Source organism: Argiope bruennichi, chromosome 3 (assembly GCF_947563725.1).
Source record: "Argiope bruennichi chromosome 3, qqArgBrue1.1, whole genome shotgun sequence".
NCBI classification, from domain to species: domain Eukaryota; kingdom Metazoa; phylum Arthropoda; class Arachnida; order Araneae; family Araneidae; genus Argiope; species Argiope bruennichi.
Window position 1 is genome coordinate 90,790,483 of NC_079153.1, and position 25,970 is coordinate 90,816,452.

Consider the following 25,970-nt stretch of genomic DNA (forward strand, 5'->3'; position numbering starts at 1 on the left):
CTATCTTATTAATTATACTATTTAGTATTACAAAAGTTTTTGAATTGCATCTAATTTATAACCAAACAAGTTTAATAAGATTTTAAAATGTGCCTAACTATAAACTTAAAAATTATATTATAATCAAATATGAATAATATCATTTGATAAAATACAATATAATCTATAATCAAATATATATCTATAATTAAATATATTTTAACTTTAAAGTCATTAATCCTATACATATATTTAAATGTTGGAGTAATAAGTTATAAGAAATATTTAAATGCAATATTTTCAGGGCCCAAAAGGAGATCGAGGGTTCCCTGGTCCCAAGGGCAACATGGGAGTTGGATTTCAAGGCTTGAAAGGTGACATAGTAAGTACAACAACTATAGTGTATATGTATAAAATCATTTATTATTATTCGAATTCTAATATTTAATTGTGGTTTACCAATAGAAAAATGTGTAGTGTTTGAAAAGATCATGAAAAAAATTGTCTGTTAACTTATAATCATATCTTTATCTTGAATATCATATTTCAAGATTTTTTTGAATTTTTAGAGTGTAATGATCTAGTTTTAATGGCGTTTAGTTTTATGTGATCGCATTTAATTAAGAAATGCTATTTTCTGAGAACACTCCACACTTTTTCCCGCCGAAAAAGAAGCATTAACTGAATATTAGCTAATAATACAGAAAATACAGAATATATTAATAATATATTAATATATTCTATACAGAATATATTAATAATAATAATACAGTAATACAGGAAATATTTAAATAATATGAATTATGGAAAAAGTCGCATATATGTATATATATAAACGATTAAAAATTAATTTTAAAAAAGCAATTTAAGGAAACAAGAAAAGTGAAACACCAAAGAGGTGATTGAAATATAATCAGTTTTAGATTTTTTTTTCAATGATTAAGTAGAGGTTTCTTAGTTTGTAGCCACAATAATACCTCCTCCAATAATACCTTTTATAAAAGAACATTTAAACATATGCACCAACCATTTTTTCAGGCAGTTCTGAGCTACACCAATAAAAAAAATTATAAATATTCATTTGAATAATATTTGGCAGAGCGGAAACGGTTTCCGCTAGCTTTTTTAAATATTTGTAGACTATGTTAAATTTTTACTATTTCAAATGTCACCTCAATGATTCATACTATATCTATTGTGTTTGAAATTTACTATATCAATATAAAATTTACTATATCAATTTACTATTATCTATCACAATAGATATTTCATAATATCTATTGTGTTTGTAAGTTCAAAACGCATAGTGTGTTTTAAATAAATTAAAATTAGTTTAAATTAGTGAATTCCCAATCTATGGAGGTTGGTTTATTTGAAGGATATTATATTATGAAAATGTAATTGGATTAAAATTAAACGGTATTCAATTTGATCTGAATTTTGTGTAATTAATAATTTAGTTTTTGCTTCCCTCCCTCTTATGGCATTATTACATTTGCCTTTTTTTTAACTAGTAGACTCAAAATAAAATATTTGATATTTTACACTTTTTTCCGTGTGAGATTAATCTTTTCTAATAGTTGTATAGCACATACTAAATTTGTTTCTGCTTTTTTCTATTTTTGAATTAATCTGTCTGGGTTATGTTAATATACTTGAATAGTTTATGATAAAATGTTTACATAAAGAGTTTTTTATTTATTTTTTCATTTCATTAACAAATAAATCGCTATTTATCTGCCAGAAATTTTTAAGAATAACCGCTTATTTAAGAAGGCGTTTGCCAAATTTAATCATACAATTAATTCTTCATTGTGTAATTTTTTAAATATTTCTGCAGAACTTAATATTTTAAACCTGTATTTTAACGTTTTTAAGTGTAAATATTTACAATTTTAGATTCTTACGATGTATTTTAATGTTTTTAAAATTGAGTACATACAACTTGAAATTCCTAAGAAGTATTGTTACTGTTTTTTAATGTAAAAGCAGTAAAAAAAAGTTCTTTTTTGATGTTACAACTATTAAGTTATTAATAGAAAGTGTAATGTTTTTAGTGCTTCCAACTTTCTCTCCTTGAGGCGTTCCTTTTGTGTCATATTCACTGTATTAGTTTTCCCTGTAGTGTGATTTTTTGTTTAATTCAATAAAAATTTCAAAAAATAGAGTACATTTTTTGGTATTAATTTTCTATGAAGTGTGTAGCTTTTCTAAAATTAATCAATATCAAATTGTGATATTTGTGTAAAAATACTAAGATTAGCATTATTCCAAAGGGTCCCAAAGGCTTTACCGGAGCTCCTGGACTTCCTGGACAATGCGACGAATTCACTGAAAAAGGAACAACAGTTGGGCCTCCTGGGCCGCCAGGACAGAAAGGGAATAAGGTAGGACAATCATAGATTATTCTAACTAAAGCACTGGCAATTTCTAATATACATTTCATAATCATTTAATTTGCAATTAAAATTAATCATGGTCATTATATTTCCTTATGCCGCATTTCAGCCATAACGCCTAAAAGTAAGAAATTTTTTATGATGTTTGCGAAATTTTGTATTTGTCTGAGGGACTAATAATGATATTCCGGTAATTGTGATTTTATTTATTTATTTCAGGGTGAGCCAGGAGAACGAGGTGAAAGAGGATTTGATGGAATACCAGGCGTAGCTGTGAGTAAGCCTTCGACTTTCTGTAATTAATGATAGATTAGAATGGAGATAAGTTAAAATAATACATGATGAGTTTAAATAATATCAAGTATTAACATGACTAAAATTTTTTTTCTGAAATGTTATTTATCGAATTGATACAGTTATTACTTTCTTATACTCCTTCATATACTATCTTCAAATTTTATCTAACAAATTGGGATTAAAAAAAATTATTTATGATAAAAGGAAATCAAACGTGCAGGAAGCCTGATCTCCAAAAACTTTTTTAGTTCGTCATCCGATAAAAATCTTTCTTCTCTTACCAACAGTAATCAAAATTCTAAATATGGATTATAGTGAAAATATTAGAGTGTTGTCCGATGAAATTTCTTATATTTTTCATGAGTTGCACCAATTTTATGTACTTTAGCCTTGTTCTAGAAAAGAAACTTGCAAATTGGAAAATTACCCATAATAATGTCTTCTAAGAGCAACAATTTGGAATGGACATTTGTTTGAACTGATATGCTGTTTTCACCTTCTTCAAACGCTGCAATATAATAAATAGCTGAAAAGGTCACTAGACTGAGGGAAACCGCAGGGTGGCGTATTATTTTATTAATGCTTTAATAAATTTCATTGTCTGAGTTCCTATTCATTTTAAAATGCACACTCAGTTATTATAGTTTTCACCTAGCATTTGCTTAAATAATATCTTGCAAAAACACAAATGCCACCCTCTATTGAGCTATAATAAGTAAGTAAAAACGTATGTATTTGGGAAAAATTAGTAAATAATTTAATATATATATATATATATATATATATATATATATATATATATATATATATATATATATTATTAAGTTAAAAAGTTATTGCTCTTAGAATACATTATTATGGATAATTTTCCAATTTGCTTCGCTGCCATTTTTAAACACCTTTTACCTTTTTCATATTTGAGATCAGGATAAAGTATTACTAAAATGTCACTTACTGTTATATTTCATTTTATGAAATGTAATGGGAATACCTGAAGATAAAAAAATATAGAGCTCAAATTTCAATTGATAACGACTTATTTGAATTACATGGATACCTAAGCATTAAGCATTTATATAAATCATACTTGAGTCATACAAGAATTCCTTGTTATAGTGTTATATCTCAAGTGAATAACACATGATTTGTGAATTACAAACATACGGCTTAGAATAAAGCAGCATTCCACAGATATAATTTATAATATTCAAAATTACGATATTGTTAATTGCGATAGAGTATAAATAAATTAAAGAGATGGAAAAAATATTTATCCAGTGTTTAAAAATTGCTCCATTCAAACATATATATACAAACTAAATGTCAAATAAGCATATTTACACAAATAAGCATGTATTTCAAATACAAAATATTAAAAGACAAAACAGATACTTGATCCTTATTTTTTTCAATGATTAAATTCGCAATAAAACATAAGTATTAATTTTTTATAGCATTTTGTATTTTAAGTTCTGCTTATTATATATTTATTTGGCCTCAAATAATAATCTGTATGTTATGTTATGAAGAATCTTTAACTTTAGTGACCGAATACCTGTACCTTCATATTTTAAGTCTTCAAGAAACTCTTTCGATACATTTAAATTACATTTTTGTATAAACACTGATCAATACAGGTGCTCAATGTCTCTCATAAATAATGGCAAAAATTTTAAGGATTGGACAGGCATATGGAAATAAGTAATTTTTTTTGCAACAGAACGTTGGGTGTAAATGCAAAGAGAAGTCATTACAGAGTATCTTTTGTCAATGAATTCTGTAAAAGAAATTCACATCACATATAAATGTATGCCATGATTTATATTTATCATCTATTAATTTGACGCTCACTTTCTTGCTATAACTGTAGTAGAGAAAGAGATAATTAGATAATTAATTTAAACTAATTAAATAACAGCTGTGAATCACCGGCGAGTTGCGTGGCTTTTGATTTGTTAATGATACACAAATTTAATATAATGAGACAATTTAGCCACATAAATAACAGCATTTCAAATCACTCACAACATAAAATTTATCATAATGACAAAAGATTGAAGTATCAGCATCGTTTATGACTAAGTCATTTATTATATTTTTCTTTGCGATTGTGCATTATCATTGTAACGGTATTTTTCTATATAAGAATATAAAAGTCACCTTTTCATTGTTTTCTATTACTGTGAATTATTCCATTGTATTTATCATATTTTTTCTTTTGTTTTAAATATTTTAACAATAGGGTCCACCTGGTGATGTTGGAATAACTGGTGAAAAGGGGTTACCAGGTCATCCGGGACCTAGGGTAAGTTCACATTTCCTTTAGGTATTTAAACAAATATTAAATATATATAAATATTAAAACATTAAGACTATTGCTCCTCATTATTTTAATAAGAATAAAATCTAATTTAATGCATAATTATTGAATTTTAAGAATGACAATTTCTTTTAATTATTTTCCTTACGATCAACGGAAATCGAAATTAATTGTTTTATGTCTTATTATTTACAAATTTACATATAACACATACTAAGGTTATAACATATCACACATACTAAGGCTATAATTATTTAATGCTTAATATCATTTATTTAATGTTTATTTATGATTTCTTTTATAAAATGGATATTTAAAATATGTGAAAATAATTTCTAAGATGTATCTTTGACTGTCTGGAATAGAAAAATTTAGAAAATGTAATGAACAAGGATATTTTTGAAGTCCATTCTTTTCTCTGAAACAGTAAATGAACAATTTTTAGAGTTCTTAAAGATTATTTTTTTAAAAAATTTTCCATATGAACCTGCTTAAAAATAACAAATATTTTTTATTTGTCTGTGCCCTAATAAATAATTAGATTTTTATTCTAAAATTTTTTTTTAAATATAATATTTTACATCAAATTTTTGAATAAGATACATTTATTGACACATTCATCTACGATATAAAAAAATTATAAAGCACTATAAAAATAACTATAAAATGTTATTTTATTTTATTTTTTTCTTGCTCATTATTTTCATGCATTCTTTTTTTAGGGCAACGACGGCCTACCAGGTCCATCTGGCGAGCCTGGATATAAGGTATATTCTTATTCTTTACATTGTGCATCGTTCTTATTTTTGGCTTGAATGACAACTTTTTAAAATTAAAGTCTAAATTTATTTCCTATTTCATTAATATAACGACGTTTCATTCCTATTTCATTAATATAATTGAACGACGAAGTTGTTTCTTCAAACAATCTGGAATTTTGGATAATGTTTTTGGATACCTTTTTCTCATTTTAAAATAACTGTATAAAAATTGCATTAATTGTTTTAAATGTATTAAAAATCGAATAATTTCGTTGCGTTGAAACTGAATTTACACCAGTTTATTGAGAAATGTTTAATGTTATTTTAACTTTTGAAAATTTTATTTCAAAATAATCTTATAATATAACTTATAGTGAAATAGTGAAAATGTGAATAAATATTGTTTAAAAAGAAATCGCAATGTATGAAGTATAGCTTTGAAATACCTGTTTCCAAGGGCTAAATAATTATGAGCATCCCCCAACAAATTGCTGATAATCAAATGTCGGTGAAAAAAATTATCGGAATTATTTTTTGTAAGGTATTGAACATTAGTTCAAGTAATCGTGTTTCAAAAATACTAGTTAAAATTCCAGATTGTTACAAAATAACGATTCTCTCTCTACTTTCGACTTTCTATTGTACCTATTTTATTAAAGCTAAGCCTATTGGACCATGTGCAAAAATGTCCAGGGTTTCTTTATCTGAAAACAGACAGCATTTATAGAGCAAAATATTTTCTAAGTACATAATATAGAATATAAGGGCAAAAGAAATTAGGAGTACGGATCTGTTATTATACTGAAAGGAAAACAAAATCCTTAGCAGAAAAATATAAAAGAAAAAATAGTGGTTACGGCCACTTCAGAACGCCTACAAAATGTAAAGGAAGTGCAAAGTGATCTCTTTTACCTTGAAAATAAAACTCATAATCAACCGTATAAATTTGGTATATTATTTCCACTTCAGATTTTTTTTTTTTTTTTTTTTTTGCTTGTGGATAGTTTTTTGTTCTACTTTAGTTAAAAATATTTTTGTACACGAAAATGAAGCATTGCTTATATGTATATGTATATAAAAAGGCTTGTTTTCATATAATTCTGCAATTTTTGCCCGATCTTGATAAAAAAAAATCATATTTGCTCTTCAAAGCAAGAGGAAGACCATTGTGACCTTTTCGATGCTTTAATGATAAAAAGTAATCAAGGTTTTATTATTTTTCCGCTTTAACACTTGAAAATGTTATATAAAAATATAATTTTTGCACTATCTTAGAGCGCAAAAAGTTATCTTTTGAACGATACTTATTTAATTTCTGCACAATTTTTGAATCTTTGAAAATTTAATTTGATACACTCTTTATGTAAAAATGCTTTCATTATAATGAAGAATTTCTACATAATTTTATTTATTACATCAAATTATTAAATAGCGTGGCTTTACCAATGTTAACATTAATGTTTAACTGTTCATATTTTTAAAAAAGTCTTTTTAAAAAAAATATTAACTCCGAAGTAAGATTTTTACTTCCGGTTTATTTCGTAATATATTCTCAATTTGCATGGGCAGTAATTTTTTGCAAATTAATTCCATTAAATTCATATTTCCAGTTTTATTGAATAAAAAAGTGAAATATTAAATACAAATATCCTTTATAATAACTATACGATCAGGAAAACTAATATTCCAGGAGAAATAGTTACTTTTCAGCTGGTATTTATATAAATATATTCCAAGAAGATTTGTGATTATGATGGCTCAAAGCTATATATATATATATATATTACAATTATCAAAATTTGACCGTGATTTGTATGTACTTTATATTAATATAATATAAAATCCAAATCATGCTCAATTATCAAAATTTGATCGTGATTTGGATTTAATTTGATGTTTTGAATCGCATAGATATTTTTGTTTTATCTACTGAATGTCATATCATTAGTCGCAATTTTTCAATTCGATCGATTAAGAAAATTTATGGAAATCTAAAATAATCTCATTATCATGAAGCTTGAAATCAAAATCAGCTGTATAATTTTGATGCATGTAACTTTACTAATGTGAGTACACCTGTAAATATTTAGAATGAAAAAAAAAAAAAAAAAACGTGTTTTTTGTTGTAAAAAACACGTTTTGTTTGTTTTGTGTTAAACAAATTTGATCTTGAAATGCATTGTATTTCATTTTACACTTTACATTGTATAGAGCATTTTTTTTTTCGGAATGCATATTATTTGTAAATTGTGACATACATTGCTACGACATGCAAAAACTGATCAAAACGTTCACAGGACTTAGAACTATCAAATTTAGCACTTCTTGGGTAGTAAATGGGTAGCAATTCACTAAAAACAGATTTTTCAAAACCTTTTTGAACTTTTATCTAGGACTCAATCGAAATTCTTATTTTTCCTTCAATCACATCGGAATATATCATCCAGTGGTACTTTTTAAACCACTTTAAAATTAAAAAAATAAACTCTTTAGAACTATAAATTTTATTTCCTCTATCTTTTGCTCTAATAAATGTTAAAAATATTTTAAAGCAAATTTTACAACAATGCTTTTAGTTTTGTTTTGTATATGCGTTTATGTAAACGCGTATACAAAAATAAGACTTTCGACAATATTAAATACATTTTTGTGCACAAATTGTCTTTTATATATAATTATGAAACGATTTAAAAAATAAATTGAAGATAAAAGAGCCAAGCCCAAAACATTATCATGGTGTGATATTTCGAATTAGAGATGCAAATCTTTTAAACTTTTCTTAAGTGTAGATAATTGCTCTTCTACTCAACATTTTTTCGTTTAACCGTTTTTTGTTTTATTCATGATTTTAATTTTTTGCTTTTATTATAGGGAGATGCGGGAGAAGAAGGTCTTCCCGGTATTGATGGTTTACCTGGTGTAAAGGGGGAAGCTGGATTACCAGGTTCACCTGGTCCTAGAGGTTTTGCAGGGCCACCAGGATCACCTGGTGTGAGTATTATATTTATTACAGTTTCTTTTGCAAAATTGTAAAATTTTGTACAGTTTTTAAATTTCAAAAGCAACAGTGTGGTGGTATGTAGATTATTATTATCCATGCAGGAAGCAACAAGACGAATGTTTTTAGGAACATTTCTTTTAATAATCACATTCACACACTAAACAAGCACAAACACAAAGACAAGACATTCACGCGCGCGGCTTCACAATTCAGCGTCACATCTCATTCTAATTACAATCGCAATGCACTATGGGATGGCATATGGGATGGCCTAAACAGGCATCGCCATCTAGTATCCAAAAGAGAAGATAAGAGTAATGCAACTGCTAAACAGCCTTTTTATTGACATTATGATTTGCCTAAATAGGGGAGGTCAGTTGAATTTTACAAAAAATTAGTTTGTTGTGCAAAATTCAATTAATTTAAACCAAACCGTTTGTAATGCTATAGTTAATTTTGGAACTATTCAGTATTTTTTCTGAAATGTTGTGCAATAAAAAGATAATTTTTTAAATATAGATAATGAAGAGTGTCCCATTGTGAGCTATTCTAAGTATCATCAATATATATATTTTTTACTCCTAACCCATATAAGAATGACTTAGAAAATGTTTTTCAAAGATTCATTTGTTATATGAAAACAAGAACACAAATAGAATCGGGATGAATCCTTTTTCCATTTAACCAATTCAAATTTCAGGGAACCTTGCACTTTGTTTTAGAACTTTAATAACAGAAGAAAAAAAAAATCTTTTTATACATCCATTGAATTATCTACTTTAATATTTTTTCTTGTTTTCATGTACATTCTAGAGAAGCATTATTATCTTATATAATCACGGATATTTCATCCAATACTTTATTCTTTATATAATTAAATCTTTTAAAGTGCATGGATATTTAAAACAACTGTACACCAGTTACATACAGCTGTAACTTTCTTGCTATTAATGATTGGAAGAAAACATTTCAACTCACTGCAGAAGTAAAGTGTATACAGTACAATGTAGATGGAAATATTATATTTTGTTTGGGAAAGTACATTGATAACAACTTATCGGTAATCCATTTCTTTATTACATGAAGCTTTCTCAGTATGTAACTTCACGCATTGTTGAATGCAAAGGAAGTTTTAAAATTTCATCATATCTCGATGAAACGAGAACCCAAAAAGTAATTGGAGAAGATTTACATAGATATAAAAGATTAGAACAGCTAATGTACGTGGCTATCCAGCACACATAGCATTCAGCTGTAAAAATTCTTTGTAGTGATCAGCGTCATATGAATTATTTCATGATATTACCCATGCGACCAAGAGAAGTTATTTAGGGTAAATTTTATCTAGCTAAATAAAATACCGTAAAACTTATTTCTGTATTGCGTTAAATTTATTTCTTCCTTTCGATCTTTACAAGAAAATTCTAACCAATTATAATCATGCAATTATCTTGAAAAAAAAATCTTATATTTAAAACCAGAAATAGAATCATGTAAATTATGATTTCTCATTATTTAAAGATTATTAGCTTCTTAAAGTTTTTGACCTCATTACATTTGACCATCTGGATTTTTATTCTATGCTTTTAAATCATTGCGTTAATTCCTATTAAAACATTCATTCAACAATGTGTTAATTTCAGGGTATAGAAGGGAGAGCTGGATTACCGGGCCCACCAGGACCCAAGGGTTTAGTAGGGCCACCAGGGTTCCCTGGTTCGGATGGTTTACCAGGTAGGTTTTAGCATTTTCATTTACCACAAAAGTAAAGACATTAAGATTAAGACATTTTTTTTTATGGTTTCGCAGTAATAAATTATGTCTTATGATATATGATCAGACATTTGCACATTATGGTTTTATTAATTACGTTTTAGGATTTTCATATACTGATATTATGTTCTATTTAGCGAAATTTTTTATTCCTATAAAAACATTTATATACTATATACTTTTACTGATTGTTTGACCGAAATGTTGAACTACTGTTCCAGCTGAAAAGACCCTTTCTTTACAGTTGTTGATTAACTTACTATACAATAGGACAAAATGGATGCAGGATATGGTAATCAAATATATGAAAATCCTTTGGTTTTCATATATTTAAAGTATATGTATTCAATATATATGTAACAAAATATATTTGAATACATATAACAAAATGGATGCAGGATATGGTAATCAAATATATGAAAATCCTTTGGTTTTCATATATTTGAAGTATATGTATTCAATATATATGTAACAAAATATATTTGAATACATATAACAAAATGGATGCAGGATATGGTAATCAAATATATGAAAATCCTTTGGTTTTCATATATTTGAAGTATATGTATTCAAATATATGTAACAAAATATATTTGAATACATATAACAAAATGGAGGCAGGATATGGTAATCAAATATATGAAAATCCTTTGGTTTTCATATATTTGAAGTATATGTATTCAAATATATGTAACAAAATATATTTGAATACATATAACAAAATGGATGCAGGATATGGTAATCAAATATATGAAAATCCTTTGGTTTTCCTATATTTGAAGTATATGTATTCAAATATATGTAACAAAATATATTTGAATACATATAACAAAATGGAGGCAGGATATGGTAATCAAATATATGAAAATCCTTTGGTTTTCATATATTTGAAGTATATATATTCAATATATATTTGAAGTATATGTATTCAAATATATTTCATATATTTGAAGTATATATATGAAAATCCTTTGGTTTTCATATATAAGAAGGTGAAAGTAAAAAGCCTGAATCCTTCAATATCTGCTTACTTTGCCTATTTGATAATTCAGCCTTCAAACCTGTTATAGAAGGAGAAAATAAAAAGTTTAGGTCCTTTAAAATCTTCTTACTTTGCATCTTTTATAATTCGACATTCGAACCTATTGAATGTCACTAATCAAAACTCTATAAGGAAAGTAAAATGAAGACAAAGTTTGGGAGCGGAAAAGAGACATACACTTCGTTTTTAAGTTAACATTCTTTTTTTTTTTTTCTTTTTTTTTTGCGTAAATGGCGTTATGAACGTGCAGCAATTGTTTACTTAATCTAAATATATTCGAATACAAGAAAATTTAAAGAACAATTCTTTACCAACAATACGAAGTTATAAATGATTTTCTTCGTTTTCATTCTTAGGTAGCATTGGTCCCAGAGGTTTCCCCGGTACACCTGGGGAATCAGGAAGTCCAGGTCTTCCTGGCAGAGAAGGACCTCCTGGTCCGAAGGGCGATAAAGGTGACATCGGAGTTCCTGGCTTTCCTGGAGGTGCCGGATTGTCAGGACTTCCCGGAATGCCTGGAAGCAAGGGAGAACCTGGAGAGAAAGGAACTCCTGGAATCCCCATTGCCGGACCGGACGGTTTAGACGGAAGCCCTGGATTGGATGGCCTTCCTGGAGAGAAAGGCGATAGAGGATTGAAAGGAGATAGAGGTAGTTAATGCAAGAAACCAATGCGGAGATATAAATATAATCTTAATTGAAAGTTATAAATTTTTAAATATTTTGCATTAAAAGCTCTAAGTTATATCTTCGAATGTAATAACCACAATTGAAATCAAAATCTTCGCTAATTTTCTCTGTTTTTATAATTGGACTCTTTATTAGAATGTATAAGCAATCACTTATCCAATTCATATTTGTCCATTTGTAACTACAGGAAAGTATGTAGCTTTGCTCCTTAAAAACTTTGCATTTAGAAGTTGCAGTACAATACCCTAATAATTTTTTCTCCTTACATTATTTCCTAAAACAAGAGTCTTATTTCCACTAGTCTTAATCACTCATATTCCACCAGTTACCTCTTCTTTTGAGAAGACTCTTATTTCCTAACAGTAAGCTAATAAATTGAGGCATTGCGTGGCTTAGTTAACGATACTTAACTGAAAAAAGAAGGCTGAGGCGGAGGTCGAACGCTCCGACTCAAACTAAAGCGCAATCTGGTGCAAAGATGATTTGCAGGGCATGAAAATAATAATTTTCGATATATTTTGTATTGCGCAGGTTAGCTCATTAAGGAACAAATGAGAACGATAAAAATAATTACATTATTTTTACTAAGTATGACATTTAATCGATCAAATAATCGCGAATAAATCAAATAAAAAAAACAATTGCTTAGTAAATTTAATAAATATGGCATATTTTGAGAATTTTTAGAATAATGTTCAATGTGTGGATTTCTTTTCATTTCCATATATGGTATGCTTTATTAAAAATTCATTATTAGCATTGTCATAACTAAGTTTTCTGGATAATTCAGACCTGATCGATAAAATAAGTTAGAAGACAAATCATTCTTGACTAATACTAATTTATTATTATTGCTTTCAGTGTTGAGGCAGATTTTTTTACAGAGTGAAAGCCAATAAAAGTTTCAGAACAAAATTTAGATAAAATACAAAAGATAATTTTTAAACAAATATTTTAATAGTTGAATTATTAAGATTCCTGGGATGAAAAATATCACGTTTATTTTGATATCCTTTAAATCTAGCAAAATTTTATTTACGTCTTTGCAAGATCATCGCCAATACAAGTATTAAAAAAATACTGTTTCAAATTCATAAAAATTTCGAATCTTTCTCAAAATAATAATAATGAAAATTTTGACTAAAATTTGATCTATATAATTGGAACTAAATGCATGTACGGTAAATTGAATGCATTTTTTAGGCACTCCTGGTGACAGCTTAGATGGTATACCAGGTCCACCAGGCGTACCAGGTTTTCCAGGCGACAAAGGCTTTCCAGGAGCACCAGGTCGTTCTGGTGAAACTGGACTACCAGGTCCTAAAGGTAAGTAACCATGTTTATTGAAAGAGTATATATAATATTTAATCATTCAGAATTTTTCTGATAAATGTATCGTTGAAAATATGCATAGAAAATTTGACATTATCAATTAAACGGACAAATTTTAAGCATAACTTACTTACATAATATGCGGGTAAAATTTCTTAAAAGCAAACATCTGGAAATAATGGATGCCTGGCATCTCTACAAAAACTTTTCTTTAATAAAGCTGTAAGTATATTTTTATCTATTATTGTTAACTTATATGCAATTTTCACTACATTAACTGATTTTAACGCAAGATTGAATTACAAATATATGTGCTACACAAATGCAATGATACATCTAAATATGAAAATCTGTTTAGAAGCCCTTTTTACTTATTTGTGTAATTGTTTATACTTTAAAGTGATTTTTATATCATCCCTAATTTTCGTACTGCAATATTATTATTTAAATTCATTTGTAATAAAATATTTTCCACAATTTTAAGGTGTTTATTATATAATATATTCTTTTCACTTTAAATACATAAATTCTGCATTACATAATGCATATTTTCTTCAAACAACGCAAACACGAATGCCAAAGTAACATAGCTTTTTTCCCACTCAATTTCTGTACTAGTAGAATTTTTTTTCATAGAGATGAGGTCTAGTAAATTTTTTTCAAGCACAAATTCCGGACCAGTTTTTTTTAACGTAAAAAATATCTCTGTTGGCGTATTTAATCCGTTCAAGCTTATACAATTGGTGTAAAACGAAATCATTATTTTCCCTCTCCTTTCAAGACTATCTTGTTGACTTTAGCCACCTTATTTTTACTTTTGCCTTCCTAATAAAATAGGAAAATAAGAATGAAATTATAAGTATTAGAAGAAAAACTTTTGAGTTATAAGGGGAGAATAAATTCCTATCTTCATTAGTTCTCCTAAAGCAATTGGACCCCCCCCCCCAGTGCTTTTGTATCATATGCAGTTATATTATATCATATTCAGAAGAAAAAAATCGTAATGATTTAATAGTAAATATCCTGTATTTATTCGTATACGTAACGGGATTAAATTCTGTTGATTTAGTACAACATCAGTTGCTTTAATTCGTTTTTAGTGAAAATATACTAATGGTTTAGTGGAGTATCAGCTGTAGTTAACCCGTAAGCAAAAGGAATTGTATCTTATAGTTTAGTATTTAAACCGTAGTTTATCATAAAATGGCATATTGAAGAAAAAACAAATCCCTAATAGTTTTGCGAAACAACAACTATACTGTCTGGAATGGCTGGTGCAATTGAGGAAAATTTCTTATTTCATTTATATGCGGTAATATTATTAGAAAGCAATTCCTTACGGTTTAATGGTACATCTGTTGCATTAATCTATTTTCAGAGGAGAAAATTCTAATGATCCAGTAAAATATTAGTTTTCTAATATTGCATAAATAGAGGAAATAAAAGATTTAGTAGAATATTACTTATAATAACGTATAATTACGTAGAAGAGAAATTTCTTATTTTACAGTGGAATTGATCAAGAGAATAAAACTATATACTAAATGATTAAATCTCTGTTATAAACTATATAATGGAAATGGAATGATTATGAAACAACCAATTTATTAACCTAACTAGAAAGGGATAAAAATTGCTTGTGCAACATAAGTATCGCTCCGATGGAATGATACATGTTTATTAAATTTCATCTGCACTTTATTCGAAGATTTGCATTTTATTTGAAACCGCTCTATGATATGAATGTTGTTGATGATATTTATATGTTTAGTGTGCGATTTGCTTCACAGTTTCAAAATCATTGCAGGTGATTCCGGTGGAAGTTGCTCGCAGTGCTACGCTGGTGCTAAAGGAGAAAAAGGAGAAAGAGGGTTCGATGGAGTTCCAGGACCGCAAGGAGAGCGAGGACCCCCAGGAACATCAGGGTTACCAGGTGACAATGGGGACGACGGCTTACCGGGATTCTCTGGTCCACCAGGGAAGGAAGTAAGAAACATTTCTTCACCTTATCGATTTATTATTGGAAAACGTCGAACCACCTTTTGTATTGCAATATTTTTATAACCTTTTCATTATATATTATATTTTGTAAAAAAAGTCAAATGACTTAAAGTTATTTTATTTTTAAGGGAGTTCCTGGAATCCCAGGTCGACCTGGAGAAAAAGGAGATAAAGGTCGTGATGCTTATGTAAGACAAGAACTGGTTGTTGGAATACCAGGTATGATATGAAACTGTTTTTTATAATATTATTTAATTCAATAATAATGATGTCTTTCTTCTTTGCATATTAAAAGTGCATATTTTCATGTGCATTTCGAACTTCACGGAGAGTTTTTTTATAGTAAAAATAACAAAAACGAAAAAAGATAGTGATTGAGAATGATTTTGTAATAATATTTAGTGTTTAAAAATCAAAATTAATTTTTTAATGGTGAAATGTATGAATTGTGTCCAATTTCAAGTAGCATTTTTCTTATACACCGTACTAGGAAAAACAGAAGCATGTATATAAACAAGATTTTACTGCGATGAAATAAATGCAATGGATCGCAATATTTTCCATTTTTTTATAAAATGTTTTTTGCTGTATATTTCTTTAATATAAACTTCTATGTAACGCATTTGTATCGTAAGAATTATATTTTTACACGATGTAATTTGATTTATTATTATATTGTATTAGCTGTACTTTTTATTCCAGAATGATATATTTTTTTTTTGTTTTTCAATTTCGTTTTATGAAACAGTTATATATATATATATATATATATATATATATATATATATATATATATATATATATATATATATATATATACTTTGAGTGAAGAAAATAAATAATATGATAATAATAAATGTTTAAAAAAACCTTAAAAATAATCTGATCCAATTTTTAAAATTCAAATAAGATTTTTTTTTTTCGAATTTCAGCATTTAGCTGAAAGGTTAAAAAAAATATTTGTTTAATCTTATAATAAAATATTTAAGTCATATATTCCTTATCAGAATAAGGACGTCCAAATCACGTTTTAGTGCTAAGATAAACTTGTCTTGTCTTGAGTATCTGTTAAATGTGAAAGGAATTTTATTAAATATTTAATTTCTGCTTGTAGGAGATAAAGGAGACAGAGGTCTATCAGGGTTACCTGGTGCACCAGGACTGCCAGGACCAAAGGGAGCTGATGGATATCCAGGACCTCATGGACCACCAGGGCCGAAAGGCGAAAAGGTGATGTATAATACCCTGATTAAATTTATTAAATGTTCAACGTCGATTTCCTAGACACCCATGATAGGAAATGACGATTCAATGTGTTTATACATTATTTTGAAATTAGTTGTATTTACTTCATAACATTATTTATGTTAACTTTTTTAAAGATTTGAAGTAACAATTCATAATTTATGAAACTGATTTTTAAGCTTATATTTCAGCATTTTATTGCCAATGGCATGATCCAATTAAATAATGAATTTTCTTTTTAAATTCCAGGCTAACAATACTCTCTATTAACGAGCAAGTCTTTTTTATTTTGCAATCAAAATTTTATTGAGAAATGCTTGGTTTTTAAATTTTGATGTTTAACGAATACATACGGTTTAGATAACTTGATATGAAAAGTGATATATAAGATGTAAGCTAAAGAAAACCAACGCCATTAAAACGTCAATTATAAATGAATTTTATTGTTATGATTATAAATTCTTCACAGGAGACGGAAAATATAATTTTTTTTTATTTTTTGCGTTTAATACTCAAAATATTGTTCAATAACTTTTCTATATAAACATCAATGCTTAATTAATAATCTGCATATTTTTTCTTACTGTTCAAAAAATCTGCATGGCAAAAATCAAGTTGACATTGGCAATTTGGTATCCATTGGCGATATGATGGAGTATTAATTATAAATTTTAATCAAATAGAATTTCAATGCATGAATTTTGCATTGTGAGCCGTGATATATGGAATATGGACAAAAATGCGAATAAATAAAATAAGGCATATTTATGGAATAAAGCATAAGGAATATAAAATGAGGCACATTTTTCTGACATCTGCATACACTATTTTACATTTCAATTCTGGCAATATGTTTCATTATAAATGAATTGCCTTTGAAATATTTGTATTTTTTTTCCTAAACAGTATTTTAACTTAAATTTGTGTTATTTTATTGTCTTTCCAATGACTTAAATTCCCCAAATTATAACACGAAGCTTTGTTTAATTACAAGGTGATATGATTGGCTAAATGTCAAAAATCCATGATTTTGGAAACGAACCCTTGTATTTGAATTACATGAGAGCATAGTTTCTAGTCCTATACAGAATCTTAAAAAGCTGGACCATACCCTAAATAATTACTAGAGTTCATATGTTACTTAGTTCACCAATAACACTATTTTTTTATTAAAGCAAAAATAAACAATTTTCCATGCTTTGTGAAATGAATGGAACTATTGTAATTCTTGTAAAAGTAATAAATGCAAATGCTCTGTACAAAAGACACAGGAGCATGCATATTAGCAATAAAAACCAGAGCACGCGCATTACCAAATCACTGTCGTGTAGTTTGAACAGTGATGAACTAGTTTGAGCTGAAACAAGAAAAAGTAACCTACTAATAATTCTAAGATAATATATATATATATATATATATATATATATATATATATATATATATATATATATATATATATATATATATATATATATATATGCACCTTTTTTTGTTTTGAGTTTTTTTATGTGTATGTCATATAAATGTCTAATATTAATATAAAATGAACTGACTGCCATTTAGGGAAAATAGATTCGACTTATTATCGATCTGGAAGTACAAATTTAAATCTGAAAAATGATTTGATTTATACTATACTTTAATGAGATTTGTTGTCAAATGGATTTTTTTTTCCCCGTATTTTCATATATCCAGGAAATGAAGAAATTTTGTGTTCCTTAATTTTAGGGAGTGATAGGCTTGCCGGGAATGCCTGGAAATCCAGGACTTCCTGGACCTTCAGGTCTTAGAGGACCAAAAGGAGATAGAGGCTATGGACCACCAGGCACTCCGGGTGAGAGAGGTGATCAGGGACAAGAAGGGTCACCAGGAAGACCAGGGCTTCAAGGACCTAAAGGCGAACCAGGTTAGTAAGAAAAAATTTCTGATATACAGATATTTTGTAATATCTTCAAAATTCTCCCAAACTTTAGAAGAGTTAAATTTTTGAAGAATGGTCTTTTATAATTACTTATGTTCTTACTTTTACTTGTGATCTTTTTATAATTCTATTCGAATTTTATTGTCTGTTCAAATAATTGATTTTAAAACTATCTCAGATTTAATCTTATGGTTTCTTTTGAAATCTCTAACTGCAGTGGAGGGTGATGATAATGTATGTATCAATTGGCGGCCATGTATAGCGTCCAACTGATGATTATATATATAACATGGTCATCTTAAAGATACTCCTTTGAAAAACATTATTGTCTATTTCAATTTCCAAAACTCTGTGTGAGAGAAAATTTTTTTAACTAAATATTTCGTTATCAATAATGAATATTTCACATCTGACATGATCATATAATCTTATGTTCACACGAAGGCACAAAAAAAAATGGGAGCTATTCTTTATTGAATAATAAAAAATTTCTACCCATTGTAAAATTTTGAAAATAAAATGGAGTATTTTTTTACTTGTTGCAAAAAAACTGTTTATTATATTGCAATAAAACTCTAGTTTTGTAATAAAATAAATCCAGTTTTTTTTTCATGTTTTCTGTGGAAATAACATTTTTTATAGTCTTTTTTAATAAATATTTAATTTTTAAAAGTTTCTTGGAAATTTCTGTTTTTAAATGAATAGCTTAGTTTTATGAGTTGCTATTTGAGCCTAAATTTGAATTTCAAATTCCGCTGCAAATCCCTCTGTTTAATTTCTGGGTGTTTTTTTTTGTCTTAATCCTTAGTTTTAGAAACCTCTTGATCCATCTTCATCGTATCTAAAATGTATATTACATTGAATAAAATTTTAAATTGCTATACAACATGCGATATATAAACTAAGTAAATTATTCACTTTAAAGAGGAATTGTATATTACTGTATTACTTTCAAGAGATAGTATATATAAATTATTGGAAAATATTGTATAATATTGTAAAAACAATGTCACACTATGATATATGGTATGTGTTTGAATGGAATACTTTGTTTCAAATTAGCTCCTGATCCTCCTCCAACTTGGATACAACTGAAACCAGGACCACCAGGTCCTCCTGGACCAATTGGGGAACCAGGTCTTGACGGTCTGGATGGTTTACCGGGAGAAGCTGGAAGGGATGGAAGACCAGGCTTTGATGGGCCCAAAGGAGAACGGGGATTTGACGGCCAACCTGGAATACCGGGAGCTAGAGGTACGAATGATATTTTGTGTTAATTATTGCGATTATATTTGTTAGATAGGATAACTATTTACATTAGATGACAACAATTATGAGATCCAAAAGTAACCCTTATAAATTTAATACAAAATAACATGAGCTTAAAAAAATGACACATGAAAGATGAATGGCATTAATGGAGGGCAAAGTATTCTAAATGTACGTGTACTTTTTAACGATTACTTAGCAAAATTTAAAGAATTAAAAGTACATATTATTTACTAAGCTAAAAAAAATATTGTTATAACATAGTTGTTACAATGTAAGAAAATTTAAAAACAAGTAGTCCAGATTTAATTAAAAAAATTCTCAAAAGGATTTCTGACAGTTTGTCTTCATAGAAAAGTCAATATTCGAATAAAAAAATTGACATTTCCAGTCTCAAGTCACTGTGTATATTTAGCCATTTTCCCCAATTTCGACTGTTGGCTAGAATTCAATAGCCCACAAATTGGGAAAACATGGATTACGATATAAAAGCCCATATATATGATGTTCCAAACAAAGTTACAACCTTAAAGAATATGACAGGAATGGCAAGAATATGACAGTAACAAATCAAGTTCAGTTTTGCAGCAGAACATGAGATCAGAAATACAAGGCATGGTTCTATAGAAGGCTTGTCGTCAGCGAATTTACTGAATGAAAGGGGTACATCATATGAAATGTACACCACAACTTTAATGCATTAATAAAGCACAACTACCCAGTTGCATGAAAATTGAAATTGTTAGCCGCACGCGAGATGACATACACATTAATGATAAGTAAGATGCAGCATAAACAACAAACCTCTGATAAAAAGGTAATACTCATTTAATGTATTTTATGCATTTTTAATGCTTTACAACTTAATATGTAATGTAAAATGTAATGTTTTTTTATATACTTTTTCTGTTCCAATATGCGTTTTCTCTAGAGGGTTCTTTATTGTTTGCAAGGATCAAATGTCATCAAGTGTAGTTTGCTCCTTCGTGCTAGGTGGGGTTGCTCTTCGGTTTCCCGCATGGCCTCTGGCCAGGTCGGGGTATTGTACAGTATATTTAAAGAAAATTGTCATAAAATTTAATGACTGAAGTAGTACGCACTCTGGATATTATTATTCTTACAATTGAGTTGTTGTGAAATGGTATGTTTGTTTTCCATTAAATTTGTGTTGTACACTGTAACGCGTATCTTTTTATTTTACTTATTTAACTCACTATGAGCCCTCTGTATCGCCCTTACGTATCCTATGTTCTGTTGAAAAAGTTAATTGGCGTTAATTAATTGATTTGTTAAATAATTAATTGTTTTCTATGATTAACTTTCAAATTTCTTAACGACCTTTTTGAAATCATTAAAAAGAAAATCGCTGTATAACTTTTGATTTCGTTTGCATCTTAAAATCTTTAATGGGTCATTTGTTGAAATCATAAACTCCGGTACAAAATGACGCCCCCTCAGCTAGTTTTCGTATACTGCCGCAATGACAATCATTCAGCCTCAAATCAAATACAAATAACAAATCAAAATTCAACGAGTTAACAAATCGACACTGAAATTTTGTTCTGAAATAGAAAAATTACAGCTGCAATCATAAAATCAATGATTGGATAAACTGTAGAAGATCCAATATCATATCATACAGTTTTTCATCAATGCATTGAAAATAAATATTTACAACACTCTGCAGTTTCTTTTATCAGACCATTTAAAAATGTAATGATAACTGATGAACTCGCATTCTTAGAAAAATTAACTCATATCGTGCCGGTTTGGATGAATATTTGTAAAATTTGATTCATTCTGAATTTTTAAGTTAAAAGTTGAATTTTTGTTGTTTTTGCAGGATTACCTGGTCCGAGGGGAGAAAAGGGAAATCCAGGACCGCCCGGATTTCCTGGAGATCCAGGACGAGTTGGACTTCCCGGTGTACCAGGATTTCCTGGTCCCAAAGGTAAGTTGGAAACTCGTATTAATAAATTTTAATTTTATCTCAATGAACAACTTATGAAGTGAAAAGTTTGATTTGTTACTCTTTGTTTCCCTTAAAATAAAGTAATATTGTCAGTAATATTAATTAGTGAACACTGATGAATTTTTCAGTACGCAGAATTTGAGAAAAAGTTTATTATCAATTGTTTATTTTTTTGTGGATTTTTTTGCTTTGCTATTTTAATTAATATTTTTAATATTAATTAAAATATTAATTAAAGATTACTGATTTTTTTGATTACTGAATTTTAAAGATTACTGATTATTTTGATAATATTTTTATTTATTTGTTCATTTCATAATGTCATACCAGCAGAAAATCTATATAAAATTGTGCTTGATAATAGGTGACAAAGGTGACAGAGGACTTCCAGGAGAGGGCAGAAGAGGTTCACCAGGACTTCCTGGACTTCCAGGAGCAAAAGGCGAACCCGGCGTAGAAGGTCTTCCTGGACTTCCTGGTAAGTTGAAAAAGCATTCAAACAAACGAGATATTTAAGCTGCAAAGAAATTTAAAATTTGTTACAATTTGACTTCGATTTTATTTTGTAAATTTTGCATTTTATTTCCTAACAGGTGAAAAAGGTTTCCCTGGATATCCAGGCGAGAAGGGAGACAGAGGTATCCCAGGAATTCCAGGATATTCTGGACCTAAAGGTGACAAAGGTGAATCATTACTTGGAGGCTTACCCGGACCAAGAGGACCTCCCGGAACACCCGGATTTGATGGTCAAAAAGGTATGTGAGGTGTTCTTTTAACCCTTTGCCTTCTGAAAAGTAATTCGATTTTTTTTAGTTATTCTCCTTAATACCTAGCTTGTTTGCCGGCGTCCTTGCATAGGGGTAGTTCATCTTCCTCGTGATCTGGACATCCCGGGTTCGAATCCCGGTTCGGGCATGGTTATTCATCTGTGTTCTATCTGTGAGGTGTGCGAATGTGCCCCCCTCCCTGTAAAAAGGGGTTGTGCAAGCGAATGTGTGTGAGGTTCGTATTCATATGAGCTAGAAGTCAGATTTCTGTCCTCTGGTGCTCAGGGGTCTTTACCTTCAGAAGCTACTGCACCCCCTTTCCGTGGTAACGCGGATACGACATCATCAACACCTAGCTTGTTTAGCGTTCTGAAATATATATATATATATATATATATATATATATATTTCTTCGTCGAAAAGTAATCTACATCTTCTTACAACTCTGTAAGCATTTTTAATAATAAAAATTAAAAAGAAAATAAAACGGCAAAATGATGCACCGTCTTGAATTGTGAGTGTGAGTCACCATTCAAGACAGAGAGAATGGTGGTGAGTGCAAAGGGTTAAATTGAATGATCAGATTCGTTGATTTATAAGAACGAAATTATCCTTGACTATATCGATATCTGGAACTGAACAATATTGATAACAATATTGCAAATGTAAACTGTGATTCTTTTCTCATTGAAGGTTAATTATACATTGATAAATTGGTCTTAAAACCTCATAGTAGCAAGGAAAAAGAGAAAAACTAGGTTTGGCAATAGAGGTGAAGACAAAAAGATCTTTTGTACACATGTTCCATGGCACCTTTTCCCTCCACTAATCTGAGTGTGAATTTTGTGCTTTGGATGTATCGGTTTGTACATCTCAGTTCTTTTAGAAGATCAACTCTTGCTTCATCAACCCTCATCAAAACAGAACAATACATGAACGAAGCTGTCATAACATTAGTTATTCCGCCAACAGTTCGTGCTAATATAGGCGAACTGATTCATCATCTGCGGCTCTTATGAGGCATTTATCTAAATACTTCTGATTAAAAAGCGCCAATTAAAGCAATCCATTATCTCATAGCCAATTTCGTATGTAATTTTAATGTCCAAACAATAAATATATTTTAATAGATTATATTACAAATTGCCATAGTAAGATAATTTTCATATACTAATGTGATATAAGTAACATGGCGAATTAAAATTTGTGTAGGAGATAAAGGCGCCCCAGGTGAATCAGGCCCACCAGGACCCTTTGGACGTCCTGGACCAAAAGGTACTCCTGGATTTCCAGGACCACCAGGCCGTCCAGGATTCGCCGGAGCACCAGGTTTACCAGGCAAAGCAGGAAAAGATGGCAAAGAAGGTTTCCCAGGATTACCAGGTACGTAATATTCGAATCATAAATTCTGGAGATTTTTCTTCTCATCCTCACTTAAATTTCAAAGTTTTTACTACAGCAGGATTTTAAAAAAATTTTCTTTCAAAATTTATTCCATCTTATTTGTTATTTCACTTCCAAGACTATTGTGCTCAACAAAAGCATAAAGGAATCAATTAAAATTTTATACACATGTTCCTTAACAACTTGAAGAATTAACTGCCGTATTGAAAATGGTAGAGTGATTTTAAATATTAGAGTGATTAAAATGGTGGTGGTAGATTTATTTTACTTTTTCTGCTATAATTTTGGAAAATATCATTGCGCAAAATTTATTTTTGTACCATACTAAATTTTTTTAATTAACTTTTCCATGATATAAATTTCATTTTCGGACGATTTATTCTAAAATTTTAATAAATTAAAAAAATTTAATCTTACAATTCCTTCATCCCCCTCACCCACCGTTGAAATATTAGGAGTATTTTACAGTTTAATTACATTTTCACATGTTTTATCAATGCTGAAATTACTTTTTCCTCGAACATTCTTACCTTTGGTTTTATTTCTTAGTAACTTCTAATATGCAGATGAATGTATTTACCTTTAAATAGTCTTTTAAAATAATTGTTGCAATTTCTTTAGTAGTTTGGTCTATTTTATATCGTATTCTAGCACTTAAAAACTTTTAATGTCTTATTTAGCATATCATGTATCTTCATGGCTATCGTTTTAATATGGGCTGAATGAATAAGTTTTTATTTGATAAACTTATCAGTTTTTTAAAAAATTATTTATTTAATTGGGCCAAATTCAACATTATATATATATTTTTAAACTTGCTAGCGGGTATTTACTTCTACTTCTGATGACTCTTTTCTTCATAGTATCTAGAATGCAAGATTTTTTTTTCATCTGTTATCATCACCGTCATATTGTTTAGACTCAAAATTCAAACTGTTATGAATATGCAAAATTACCCATTTTCTAGTAGAATGGATGTGAGCGAAAATTACAAAATCTCCCCAAAATTAAAAATATTTTCACATTAATTAATTTTAACATTAATTAACACAACGAAAATATTTTAAAAGTTATGATTATTTTCATTCCAATGTCATTCATTTGATTGCACATAGTATCTTGCTCCATGAAAAATATTGCTTTGAGCGCGTTTGAATTTTCTAATTACTGGAATTGGATTTATAAAAGAATTTAATATTAAGACATCTACTTTTTTATTTACTACTATTTTTATTACATCATGTATTAAATATAGAAAGTATTAAGTATTTAAGCTCAAACAACCTTTTAGATTTTCTTTTTAAAAAAATTTCTAAACTCTGTATCTGTATCAACGTAGAAACTCAAAAGGGAACTTTAAACAAGCCTTACATATATGTGCCCTGCTGGGTGACAAAGAATGTTATGTATATAAAATATTAATCAATTCCGATATTATCTAATTATTATTCTAATTTAGGTTTAAGATCTTGAAATACTCTTAAGTGTTGAATTAAAGAATTTGAAAATTTTATGACGTAAAGTTGTATGCATTTTGTTTTTTTAATCCGTTCATATAGAACAAATCAACACAACCTCGGTTGCAAACACAGCGGCTAGTTAATACTATTAAAACGAAGATTGATTGAAGGGTATTTATTTAATAGAATTTAATAAAATTGCAAAATATTGCTCTATTTCATAATATTTTCATAAACTTTGAAACTTCCTACGAAGTTATGAAATGCCTATACTTCATGGAGGTAATGTTTCATTAAATGTGTTATAATATTGTTAATAATCTGACAAAAGAAAAACA

At 28.6% G+C, this 25,970-nt stretch overlaps 1 protein-coding gene across 1 annotated transcript in view; it reads left to right on the top strand.

Moving 5' to 3' along the window:
• The window catches only part of LOC129962609 (collagen alpha-2(IV) chain-like), a 90,779-nt gene that overhangs the window by 41,564 nt on the left and 23,245 nt on the right, over positions 1-25,970 (top strand). The window contains exons 10-27 of the mRNA XM_056076431.1: positions 284-361; positions 2,256-2,366; positions 2,598-2,651; positions 4,918-4,980; positions 5,718-5,762; positions 8,628-8,747; positions 10,401-10,491; positions 11,929-12,222; positions 13,465-13,587; positions 15,401-15,579; positions 15,723-15,813; positions 16,709-16,824; positions 18,568-18,745; positions 19,823-20,014; positions 21,873-21,980; positions 22,366-22,479; positions 22,595-22,756; positions 23,981-24,151. Coding sequence (XP_055932406.1) covers positions 284-361; positions 2,256-2,366; positions 2,598-2,651; positions 4,918-4,980; positions 5,718-5,762; positions 8,628-8,747; positions 10,401-10,491; positions 11,929-12,222; positions 13,465-13,587; positions 15,401-15,579; positions 15,723-15,813; positions 16,709-16,824; positions 18,568-18,745; positions 19,823-20,014; positions 21,873-21,980; positions 22,366-22,479; positions 22,595-22,756; positions 23,981-24,151 — 2,290 coding nt within the window. The remainder of the gene's footprint in view (positions 1-283; positions 362-2,255; positions 2,367-2,597; positions 2,652-4,917; positions 4,981-5,717; positions 5,763-8,627; positions 8,748-10,400; positions 10,492-11,928; positions 12,223-13,464; positions 13,588-15,400; positions 15,580-15,722; positions 15,814-16,708; positions 16,825-18,567; positions 18,746-19,822; positions 20,015-21,872; positions 21,981-22,365; positions 22,480-22,594; positions 22,757-23,980; positions 24,152-25,970) is intronic.